Source organism: Salmo salar, chromosome 25 (assembly GCF_965601325.2).
Source record: "Salmo salar chromosome 25, fSalSal1, whole genome shotgun sequence".
Classification (NCBI taxonomy): Eukaryota; Metazoa; Chordata; class Actinopteri; order Salmoniformes; family Salmonidae; genus Salmo; species Salmo salar.
Genome location: NC_138315.1, coordinates 40,500,623 through 40,513,275, shown reverse-complemented (window position 1 = coordinate 40,513,275; position 12,653 = coordinate 40,500,623). Strand labels below are relative to the sequence as shown.

Genomic DNA, 12,653 nt, shown 5'->3' with positions numbered 1-12,653 from the left:
GCTAAATGAGATAATCCGAAAACAACTAGGTAAGATACTTAATTGAGAGAGTGGTGTGGACCCTTAAAAAGTAGATGGCCCTAGACAGTACTAAACAACAAGACGAAAATGATATTTATCACTCCTGGAGATATCAGGAGTCCTCTAACTACAGAATGAAGCAGGTAGCCTAGTGGTTAGAGTGTTGGGCCAATAACCGAAAGGTTGCAAGATCAAATCCCCAAGCGGACAAGGTAAAAACCTGTCGTTCTGCCCCTGAACAAGGCAGTTAACCCACTGTTCCTAGGCCGTCATTGTAAATAAGAATTTGTTCTTAACTGACTTGCCTTTTTAAAGAAATAAAAATCCCACTGAGCACACACACGCTGTCAGATGTGTGGTCGCGTTGGATGAACACTGATTCTCACGGGACACAGAGTGATGGAGTGTGAGGGAGGGAGAGACAGAGGGAGAGAAAGCCGGAGAAAACAGAGGGAGAGAGAACAAATTAAAGCGATAAACCATTTCTAGAAGAGCGAGAGAGAAGGGATGATATGATAACATCAATCAGACAGAGGGAGGGGTGTGCAGAGGAAAGCGGTAGAGATAAAACAGAGCGAGGAGGGAGAGAGCGAAAAGAAGGAGGTGGAAGAGAGAAGAAGAGAAAGGAAAAGAGAGTAAGAAAGAAAGATATAATTAGAAAGCGAGAGTAGTGTTGTCACGATACCAGCACTTTGATACCGATACCAGGTTTAGTATCACAATACTCGATACACGATACCAGGGCAAAAGAATAAGGCATATTAGCCAGTCACAAAATGGCACTTGATCAAGACTGATAAACCCAGCTACTGCTCTGTTCAATCGTTGGCCCTTTTTTGAGTTCAATATCATTACATTTGAAATGTTTTAAATACATTTTAAAAATCAGAGACAGCCATGTATGCATTAATGAATAAATGAAAGAAATCATACAATCAATTCGCCTTAGATTTGACCAATGTAACTGCATAACGGTAATCATTTATTTGAATAGTAAACCTCTTGATAAACTGGGTGGAGCCTAGGCCTAACCACAGTACCGCTGAATAGAAGTGTGTGCATGAATTGTGGTATTTGAACCATTTTTCATGTTCTCGAAAAAAGTACAGAAGTTTAAGAGAAAGATGTTCAAACAGCAGAGAATGTAGGAGTGAGGGAAAAGGGGAGGGTGGGAGAGAGAGGGAAGAATGCAATCGACCTTGAGCTCACTTTGAGGGATGCCTGTGGAATACTGAGTACCTGGCCCACTCCTCCATCCCGCTCATCCCCCTCCCTCCTCTCCTCTCCTCTCCTCTCCTCTCCTCTCCTCTCCTCTCCTCTCCTCTCCTCTCCTCTCCTCTCCTCTCCTCTCCTCTCCTCTCCTCTCCTCTCCTCTCCTCTCCTCTCCTCTCCTCTCCTCGCCATCCTGTCACTAGCAATGCCCAACGGACATGACACATCCACGAACAACAGCCAGAACAAAGTCATTTTCAATGGGGCGTGAGCAGTGGAGCTGGGCTGGAGAGGTGCCAAAGTGGCGGAGTGGGGGCGTTATTTGAAAGTTTCCCAATGTTTGTCACCAATTGAAGATGAAAGGCGGAGAAACTTCCTGTGATTGTTTAGATTCCAACAGGGCTCCAGGCTGAAAGGGACAGAGGAGATGACAGGGCTCTAGGCTGAAAGGGACAGAGGAGATGACAGGGCTCCAGACTGAACGGGACAGAGGAGATGACAGGGCTCCAGGCTGAAAGGGACAGAGGAGATGACAGGGCTCCAGGCTGAAAGGGACAGAGGAGATGACAGGGCTCCAGACTGAAAGGGACAGAGGAGATGACAGGGCTCCAGACTGAACGGGACAGAGGAGATGACAGGGCTCCAGGCTGAAAGGGACAGAGGAGATGACAGGGCTCCAGGCTGAAAGGGACAGAGGAGATGACAGGGCTCCAGACTGAAAGGGACAGAGGAGATGACAGGGCTCCAGACTGAACGGGACAGAGGAGATGACAGGGCTCCAGGCTGAAAGGGACAGAGGAGATGACAGGGCTCCAGACTGAAAGGGACAGAGGAGATGACAGGGCTCCAGGCTGAACGGGACAGAGGAGATGACAGGGCTCCAGACTGAAAGGGACAGAGGAGATGACAGGGCTCCAGACTGAACGGGACAGAGGAGATGACAGGGCTCCAGACTGAAAGGGACAGAGGAGATGACAGGGCTCCAGACTGAACGGGACAGAGGAGATGACAGGGCTCCAGGCTGAAAGGGACAGAGGAGATGACAGGGCTCCAGGCTGAACGGGACAGAGGAGATGACAGGGCTCCAGGCTGAAAGGGACAGAGGAGATGACAGGGCTCCAGGCTGAAAGGGACAGAGGAGATGACAGGGCTCCAGGCTGAAAGGGACAGAGGAGATGACAGGGCTCCAGGCTGAAAGGGACAGAGGAGATGACAGGGCTCCAGGCTGAAAGGGACAGAGGAGATGACAGGGCTCCAGACTGAAAGGGACAGAGGAGATGACAGGGCTCCAGACTGAAGAGGGACAGAGGAGATGACAGGGCTCCAGGCTGAAAGGGACAGAGGAGATGACAGGGCTCCAGACTGAAAGGGACAGAGGAGATGACAGGGCTCCAGGCTGAACGGGACAGAGGAGATGACAGGGCTCCAGGCTGAAAGGGACAGAGGAGATGACAGGGCTCCAGGCTGAAGAGGGACAGAGGAGATGACAGGGCTCCAGGCTGAAGAGGGACAGAGGAGATGACAGGGCTCCAGGCTGAAAGGGACAGAGGAGATGACAGGGCTCCAGGCTGAAGAGGGACAGAGGAGATGACAGGGCTCCAGGCTGAAAGGGACAGAGGAGATGACAGGGCTCCAGGCTGAACGAGGACAGAGGAGATGACAGGGCTCCAGGCTGAACGAGGACAGAGGAGATGACAGGGCTCCAGACTGAACGGGACAGAGGAGATGACAGGGCTCCAGGCTGAAAGGGACAGAGGAGATGACAGGGCTCCAGACTGAAAGGGACAGAGGAGATGACAGGGCTCCAGGCTGAAAGGGACAGAGGAGATGACAGGGCTCCAGGCTGAAAGGGACAGAGGAGATGACAGGGCTCCAGGCTGAAAGGGACAGAGGAGATGACAGGGCTCCAGGCTGAAGAGGACAGAGGAGATGACAGGGCTCCAGGCTGAAGGGGACAGAGGAGATGACAGGGCTCCAGACTGAACGGGACAGAGGAGATGACAGGGCTCCAGACTGAAAGGGACAGAGGAGATGACAGGGCTCCAGGCTGAAAGGGACAGAGGAGATGACAGGGCTCCAGGCTGAAAGGGACAGAGGAGATGACAGGGCTCCAGGCTGAAAGGGACAGAGGAGATGACAGGGCTCCAGGCTGAAAGGGACAGAGGAGATGACAGGGCTCCAGGCTGAAAGGGACAGAGGAGATGACAGGGCTCCAGGCTGAAAGGGACAGAGGAGATGACAGGGCTCCAGGCTGAAGAGGACAGAGGAGATGACAGGGCTCCAGGCTGAACGGGACAGAGGAGATGACAGGGCTCCAGGCTGAAAGGGACAGAGGAGATGACAGGGCTCCAGGCTGAAGAGGACAGAGGAGATGACAGGGCTCCAGGCTGAACGGGACAGAGGAGATGACAGGGCTCCAGGCTGAAGGGGACAGAGGAGATGACAGGGCTCCAGGCTGAAGAGGACAGAGGAGATGACAGGGCTCCAGGCTGAAAGGGACAGAGGAGATGACAGTGCTCCAGGCTGAAAGGGACAGAGGAGATGACAGGGCTCCAGGCTGAAGGGGACAGAGGAGATGACAGGGCTCCAGGCTGAAAGGGACAGAGGAGATGACAGGGCTCCAGACTGAAAGGGACAGAGGAGATGACAGGGCTCCAGGCTGAAAGGGACAGAGGAGATGACAGGGCTCCAGGCTGAAAGGGACAGAGGAGATGACAGGGCTCCAGGCTGAACGGGACAGAGGAGATGACAGGGCTCCAGGCTGAAAGGGACAGAGGAGATGACAGGGCTCCAGACTGAAAGGGACAGAGGAGATGACAGGGCTCCAGGCTGAAGGGGACAGAGGAGATGACAGTGCTCCAGACTGAAAGGGACAGAGGAGATGACAGGGCTCCAGACTGAACGGGACAGCCCTCTAGTGGTGTGGGGGCTGTGCTTTGGCAAAGTGGGTGGGGTTATATCCTGCCTGTTTGGCCCTGTCCGGGGGTATCATCGGATGGGGCCACAGTGTCTTCTGATCCCTCCTGTCTCAGCCTCCAGTATTTATGCTGCAGTAGTTTATGTGTCGGGGGGCTAGGGTCAGTCTGTTACATCTGGAGTATTTCTCTTGTCTTATCCGGTGTCCTGTGTGAATTTAAATATGCTCTCTCTAATTCTCTCTTTCTCTCTTTCTGTCTTTCTCTCGGAGGACCTGAGCCCTAGGACCATGCCTCAGGACTACCTGGTATGATGACTCCTTGCTGTCCCCAGTCCACCTGGCCGTGCTGCTGCTCCAGTTTCAACTGTTCTGCCTGCGGCTATGGAACCCTGACCTGTTCACCGGACGTGCTTGTTGCACCCTCGACAACTACTATGATTATTATTATTTGACCATGCTGGTCATTTATGAACATTTTAACATTTTAACATTTTGACCATGTTCTGTTATAATATCCACCCTGCACAGCCAGAAGAGGACTGGCCACCCCTCATAGCCTGGTTCCTCTCAAGGTTTCTTCCTAGGTTTTTGGCCTTTCTAGGGAGTTTTTCCTAGGGAGTTTTTCCTAGCCACCGTGCTTCTTTCACATGCTTTGCTTGCTGTTTGGGGTTTTAGGCTGGGTTTCTGTACAGCACTTTGAGAATATCAGCTGATGTACGAAGGGCTATATAAAAATACATTTGATTTGATTTGATTTGACAGAGGAGATGACAGGGCTCCAGACTGAACGGGACAGAGGAGATGACAGGGCTCCAGGCTCCCGCTGTTGTCCCTGCCTGTCTGTCTGTGTTGATGGGGACGGCTGCTGTAATGAGCGAGACTCACCTCCTCATAGTAAAACATTTCAAACTGAAATGTTAGTGTCAGCAGTGCCACCAGGGAGAAATGTATGTCTGGAGCCCTGTTCAAATGTGGTGTGTTTTACTGGGTGTTTCCCCTCACCTGACCCTCTCTCTGGAGTCTCCGAAGGTCTCTTTGAGGTCTTTGAGATCAGGGTAGTAGCTGGCAGGAGGAGAGATCACCTCCAACAGGCCTGAACTGAACTCTGTAGAAAACCTGGGATAGACAGCACACACACACACACACACACACACACACACACACTTTTTTAATTCTCCTTCTGTTCTCTTTAAACCGTCAGGGGAATTATCAGACAGGAAACAGTCATCACAAAGACAGGAAGCTGTGTGAAGTTAGGGACAGGAAGTGAGGTCACTCACTCTTTCTCCAGTCCGGTCACCACGCTTTGGACGTATTCTGTGTCCGTCTACAGAGACAGAAAATAATGTTATTATTTGTATGTCACAATGTGTGTGTGTGTGTGTGTGTGTGTGTGTGTGTGTGTGTGTGTGTGTGTGTGTGTGTGTGTCAGGGATTTGGGCACATTTAAAAAAAATTAAAAGCAGAATAATGGAATGAGCTACACTACCGTTCAAAAGTTTGGGGTCACTTAGAAATGTCCTTGTTTTTGCAAGAAAAGCACATTTTTTGTCCATTAAAATAACATCAAATTGATCAGAATGACAGTGTATACATTATTAATGTTGTAAATGACTATTGTAGCTAGAACAGGCAGATTTTTTATGGAATATCTACATAGGCGTACAGAGGCCCATTATCAGCAACCATCACTGATGTGTTCCAATGGCACGTTGTGTTAGCTAATCCAAGTCTGTTGCATCAGTGTCACTGTTTTGATGTAGCCTAGGTCTACTGGTTGTAGGAATCTGTGATCTATCGTCCCACAACTGTCCCAGAGTCTGTTTGGAATAGGCTATTTCATTCTCGCAGAGAACGACAAGCTGACCAATTTAATAGGTACACTTTTATACTATGGGGGATAGTAGATTGACATACGCTACTGATTTTGCTGTTTGTTACTGGTATTGTTGGCTGAGGAAAAGTAAATGTGGCAGTTATTCTAACATCTTAAAGACAAATTACCATAATCTCAATGTGATTTGTATTTCTGAGCACCGTGGGTGGACGCCTTAATCAGGTTACGCACCCAATGCATATTGGGACGGTAAATTTCTCTCTTTTTTGAATGTGAGAAACCCTGGTGGATGTGTGTGTGTGTGTGTGTGTGTGTGTGTGTGTGTGTGGTGTGTTTCCCCCCACCTCTCCTACAAAGACGATGATGACACAGTCATGTCTCTCCTCAGGTGAGAGCTTGTTGATGAGCGAGTGCAGCGTCTCAGCCAGGTACGACTTCACTTTACGCTTTACGGTAGGAATACCCATCACCATGGAGACTGGGGGAGATGAAATGACCCAGGTAAAAACAGAGTCAGACCATAGAGGAAGAAACACAAAAACACACAGGCTGAGAACTGAACGTGTTAAATGTAGTAACTAAGTTGCTTTGTATTTCAAGAAAACAAAAATTTTCAATGAATGGAAGGCAGAAGTTTAACTGAGGAAAAGGTAGGAGAGGGAGAGAGAGAAAGAGAGAGACTGGTGGGAGGGAGAAAGAAAAGACGAAAGAAAGGGAGGGAGGGGAGAGGGAGGGAAAGAGTTGGGGGGAGAGAGCACAAGAGAGAGAAAGAGAGCGAGCGAGAGAGAGAGAAAGAAAGAGAGAGGGAGGGGAGAGAGAAATCCTCTGCATTATCATTAATAGCAGACTCCTACATTTCCTCAGTGAAAACAATGTACTGAGCAAATATCAAATCGCCATTTTACCTAATTACCATACGACAAAGCACGTATTCACCCTGCACTCCCTAATTGACAAACAAAGAAACCAAAACAAAGGCATAGTCTTCTCATGCTTTGTTGATTTCAAAAATGCCTTTGACTCAATTTGGCATGAGGGTCTGCTATACAAATTGTTGGAAAGTGGTGTTGTGGGAAAAAGATACAACGTTAGAAAATCAATGTACACAAACAACAAGTGTGCGGTTAAAATTGGCAAAAACACACATTTATTTCTACAGGGCCGTGGGGTGAGACAGGGATGCAGCTTAAGCCCCACCCTCTTCAACATATATATATCAACGAATTGGTGAGGGCACTAGAACAGTCTGCAGCACCCGTCCTCACTCTATTAGAATCTGAAGTCAAATGTGACCCGATTCAGGAAACTAGGCGTATGTCGCAAGTCACGACTTCACAGGAGAGCCTTTTGAACGTAAAAAATATGTTTATCAAAATGCGTTTTTTTGCAAAAATGCCTTCTCGAACATGTGAACTTTCATGTGCCTTAATATCAAACGTGTATGTCATCTGTAAATACGAATACAATTGTTATATTACGAGCCTAATTGGTTTAGCCACAGAGAAAGGCAGCAACCTTCCTGCTAGCCATGATTGGCTGAAATAATGAGTGGGCTGGACATGCAGAGAGATGAGTTTGGATTGGTCTGCGGTGTTCCTTCTTGGGGTCTATGAAATGAGCTGCTCATAATGCCTAGATAATCCTTTCTACTGCATTTTTTTTTTTTTTTTTACTTTAGCCATGGAGAACTGCAAATATGTTGCTACTGCTCTCAATAACATTGCTGCCCTGAATTTATCAGGCACTATCGACAAAGGTCAATGGGAAAAAGTTGTGATGGACTACTTTCTGGACGACAAATGCTGACTCTCTCTCTCAATCTGAAAATAACACGTTTTGAAATCAGTGGAAAACAACGGGCCAAACAAGCTGTGCAAACTAAACGGAAACAGCACAGAGGATGTCTGATAAAAGGGGTTGCAGTCTGCCATGAAGCTTTCATCCATGTACACAGGTAAGAATCTAGCTACAGATTCAGATATTATACCTTTCTAATTTTGTCAGAAAGTTGTTTTCATTGCAAGCTAAAGCTTGCTGTTAGCTAGCCAGCTGGAGTTCGGTGGCTGGCTTGCTAACTAACATTAAACCTAACGTTATTTGGTTGCTATGACAACTGGTTTGTATTGCTAGTAATGTTACTCTATGGATTGGGAGTATAGTTCATTTTTTAACTAGCTAACGTTAACGTGACATGTCTAAACAAAAGATCCCAAGTTAAAGCTTGCTGTTAGCTTGCTAACGTTAGCTGAGTGGCTGGCTTGCTAGCTAACATTAAGTTATGTGTATGAGGTGTATGTAACGTTAGTGATGTTTTCTCAGAATGCCATTATGCATTGCTAGTTATAGCCTAATGTTAGGTAGCTAACATTGAACCTATTGGTTAGCTTTAGCTAGATATGACAATCGGTTTGCATTGCTAGTTAAAGCTTGTTGTTAGCTAGCCAGCTGACATTAGATGGCTGGCTAGCTACAGTAGCTAACATTACCTGTATGAACTGTGTGTAGTGATGTTCTCTCAGAATGCCATTTTGCATCGATTATATAATAATACATCTGGAATGTGTCTTTCAGCATTAATCAGTAGAACACGCCTGACTCTAATCCACCAGTCATCAAACAGAGAGCTGGCCCAAGCAAAGGCAGCAGCTAGTCGTCAACTACATGCACCATTTCCTCACCAACTACGGAGTTGGGAAAATACGTGTGGACCTGAATTGTGATAACTGCAGTGGACAAAACAAGAACAAGTTTGTGCTCTGGTATTGTGGCTGGTGGACCATGCACAAGCTCTACCACAATCTGGACCTTCACTTCCTGATCACAGGCCACACCAAGTTTGCCTCCGACTGGTTCTTCGGCCTCATCAAGCAGCCCTTCAGAAAGACCAGAGTGAACACTTTATCTGAGATTGCTGGTGTTGTGAAGGACAGCACTGTGACAGGGGTCAACATCCCACAGCTGGTTGGACTGGAGGACGGTAGGATGCTGGTGGAAAGCTATGGCTGGCAACAACACCTGACTCTGTACTTCAGGCAGCTGCCACAGATCAAGCAGTACCAACACTTCAGGTAAAAAATCATGTTCATTATGAGGTTATTCTTATCTAAACTTGAGAGGTGAATTGATGTTGTGCAGGGTTGTAATGTCTTCAGATTTTTTGTTGTTCTGTTTTACAGCTTCGATGCTCTTGAGCCTGGTGTTGTCGCCAAGGAGCGTTCAGACTGTCTGGACCAGGTTTCAGCTGCTGCGCAACGCTGACATCCTTCCTCCCATAGATGGTCTGCCTGTACAAGCACCACTTGGACTGGACACGGCTAGACAAATATTTTTGAGAAGATCAGGGAGTTTTGCGACGAAGAGGCTATGGACATCACATGCCCTGCACCAAAGTCAAGGGTAGGACAGAAACAGACTCTCCGAATATAGATTCCCTTGTTCATGTGTGGTTTGGATGGACCAGTCATCATCCCTATCTGCAGTGCCTCTATTCACATGACTCTCTCCTAACACACACACCATACGCTGCTGCTACTATTGTTTATCCTGCTGCTCAGCCACTTTACACCTGATTGTATGCATATCACTGATATCGTTATTGATATTGTTCTTGTACATACTATATATGCTATTTATATTGACACTATTTCTGATATTACTGCTATGCAAGTAACCATTTAGCTGTACCGTTTACATCTTCTGTAGAGACCATCCTCTTAGCAAGACTTAGCAAAATATTGATATATAAAATGAATATTGAGGTGTAGTCATAACGTGATTTTGTGACATACCACAACAATATCATGTGACCGTATCAAGTGTCCACCACATAAATATGGCGCATGCATCTGTTTATGTACAGTACTGAACATTTTTAATCACTCAGGTTGCATGGCCTTAACTTACGTATGGAATACTATGTGATAAGTGCATGTGTAACAGTATAAAGTATGCTAATGTAGAGGTGTGAAGGCATTTTGGCAGTGGTGTAAAGTACTTAAGTAAAAATACTTTCAATGACTACTTAAGTAGTTTTTTTGTGGTAACTGTACATGACTATTTATATTTTTGGCAACTTTCACTTCACTACATTCGTTAAAAAAATTAATGTAATTTTTACTCCATACATTTTCCTTGTCACCCAAAAGTACTTGTTACATTTTGACAGGAAAATTGTCCAATTCACACACTTATCAAGAGAACATCCCTGGTCATCCCTACTGCCTCTGATCTTGCAGACTCACTAAACACAAATGGTTCGTTTGTAAATTATGACTGAGTGTCTGGCTCTCCGTCCCCCCCCCCCCAAAAAAAATAAATAATAATAATAATAAATATATATATATTTAATATAAGGAATTTGAAATGATTTATACTTTTATTCAAATATTACTTTTTCCACCACTAGATGTGGCTGGGGGTTCTAGCATTTCTTTCACATGACCCATCAATTTAGACAAGTGTGTCTGGGTAAGCATCATTAATATTTATTAAATCTTTTTTCTGGACACTTTGTTTACCTGGAACTTTTCCTTATTGTAGGCTACTACCACTTTTAGTCTAATCTTTAATTACACTACTCAATGTTTAGCACATGACCTCACATGTGAATCATAAAGAGATGGGTGGGGCAAAGGCTTAAGAGGGTGTGAACAATGCTGAATGGGTGGAGACAAAGAGGTCTCTAGTAGGTACCAAAACATTCAAAGGCCGTTTTCTCAAAAGTGAGTTTACAAGTGTATCAACTTTCAAAGTAGAAATACTTTCCCATTGTTCCTCAAAAATGCTGTGTATGATATTCCATTTTGTACTCTACTTTTATCCACTGTAAAAAAAAATGTAAAAAATATTTCAAATGTTGCTACATAAGACGGAATCCAGGTTGTGAGTCACTGTCTACTGATGACCTGGTGCTTCTGTCACCAACCAAGGAGGGCCTACAGCAGCACCTAGATATTCTGCACAGATTCTGTCAGACCTGGGCCCTGATAGTACATCTCAGTAAGTCAAAAATAATGGTGTTCCAAAAAAGGTCCAGTTGCCAGGACCACAAATACAAATTCTATCTAGACACCGTTTCCCTAGAGCACACAAAAAAACTATACATACCTCGGCCTAAACATCAGCGCCACAAGTAACTTCCACAAAGCTGTGAACGATCTGAGAGACAAGGCAAGAAGCCATCAAAAGAAACAAAAAATTTGACATACCAATTAGGATCTGGCCAAAAATACTTAAATCAGTTATAGAACCCATTGCCCTTTATGGTTGTAAGGTCCGCTCACCAACCAAGAATTCACAAAATGGGACAAACACCAAATTGAGACTCTGCATGCAGAAAACACCAAATAATGCATGCAGACCAGAATTAGGCCGATACCCGCTAATGATCAAAATCCAGAATTGAGCCGTTAAATTCTACAACCACCTAAAAGGAAGCGATTCCAAAATCTTCCATAACAAAGTCATCACCTACAGAGAGATGAACCTGGAGAAGAGCCCCCTAAGCAAGCTGGTCATGGCACTCTGTTCACAAACACAAACAGACCCCACAGAGCCCCAGGACAGCAACACAATTAGACCCAACCAAATCATGAGAAAACAAAAAGATAATTACTTTACACATTGGAAAGAACAAACACCATTGTAAATACAACCCATATTTATGTTTATTTATTTTCCCTTTTGTACTTTAACTATTTGTACATCATTACAACACTGTATATATACACACACAATATGACATTTTACATTTCTTTATTATTTTGGAACTTTGTGAGTTTAATGTTTACTGTACATTTTTATTGTTCATTTCACTTTTATTTATTATCTACTTCACTTGTTTTAGCCAATGTTAACATGTTTCCCATGCCAATAAAGCCCTTAAATTGAAATTGAATTGAGAGAGAGAGAGAGAGAGAGAGAGGTGAGACAGCAGCTATTGTTATACTCCTGGCTCTCAGTTGTATTCTGTGTCCTGAAGGGAGAGAGTAGAATAGGGAATACAGACAGACTATTATCTTCCTTAGAGGGGGTGATCCCCTGAAAACCACACCACACTGAAATACTAAACACATATCCCTCCATTTGTCCCACACTGACACAATAGGCCCAGGGATCTCTTTCACTGGGGAACAGCGTGTGTGTTGGTGTGGCATAGTATACTAGTACTACGGTCATATCGCAGTACCAAAACGTCATGATACCAACATTCTAGAATACCGTAGAACCTAACAGTAGTATCATATGAAATTGTACTAATTATCAGGGTAATAACTCGACGGACAATACGAAAGCTTAAAGAAAGTTTAAACAAAGATCCCAAAGGATCGAACAACTGAACAGACAAGGACATGGTTCCACCCGTGGTAGTATACATACCCCACTTTGGGTGGAGTCTCCTCCTTATCGCTAAACATTGCATCCTTATTGCTAGGCTGGGAGCTGAGTGATATGGGCCTTAAACGGTTCCTCCCCTTATCAGTACTGCCACATGTGACCATTTCCGCTGCACTCAGCCCCTCCAAAGCTTCATTATGGCCCCCCTCATGTCGCTATTATACCTAATGATTAACAATAGTTAAAGCTCAGAAATACAAACCCATCACTACGACATTTCTACCATTCTAAACAACCCGCTGGCACCTGTTAGAAAAATGTTTATGAAGT

At 45.4% G+C, this 12,653-nt stretch overlaps 2 protein-coding genes across 3 annotated transcripts in view; one reads left to right on the top strand and one right to left on the bottom strand.

Annotated features, from left to right (window-relative positions):
• The window catches only part of LOC106586781 (alpha-1,3-mannosyl-glycoprotein 4-beta-N-acetylglucosaminyltransferase A), a 71,983-nt gene that overhangs the window by 15,879 nt on the left and 43,451 nt on the right, over nt 1-12,653 (bottom strand). For both annotated transcript variants that reach the window (XM_014174400.3, XM_045707864.2), the window contains 3 exons: nt 6,332-6,465; nt 5,431-5,477; nt 5,153-5,266 (listed from right to left, as the gene is read on the bottom strand). In XM_014174400.3, the coding sequence (XP_014029875.1) occupies nt 5,153-5,266; nt 5,431-5,477; nt 6,332-6,465 (295 nt within the window). The remainder of the gene's footprint in view (nt 1-5,152; nt 5,267-5,430; nt 5,478-6,331; nt 6,466-12,653) is intronic.
• On the top strand, nt 7,642-10,007 carry LOC145864079 (uncharacterized). Its single transcript, XM_082969154.1, has 3 exons — nt 7,642-7,941; nt 8,559-9,055; nt 9,164-10,007. The coding sequence occupies exons 2-3, from the start codon at nt 8,649-8,651 to the stop codon at nt 9,243-9,245; spliced, it is 489 nt and encodes a 162-aa protein (XP_082825280.1). The 5' UTR covers nt 7,642-7,941; nt 8,559-8,648; the 3' UTR covers nt 9,246-10,007.

Excerpts from the sequence above, each read along its gene's own strand:
- LOC145864079 (XM_082969154.1), top strand. The coding sequence starts at position 8,649 with ATGCACCATTTCCTCACCAACTACGGAGTTGGGAAAATACGTGTGGAC. Across the intron at positions 9,056-9,163 it reads AAGCAGTACCAACACTTCAG|CTTCGATGCTCTTGAGCCTG; the intron begins GTAAAAAATCAT and ends TCTGTTTTACAG.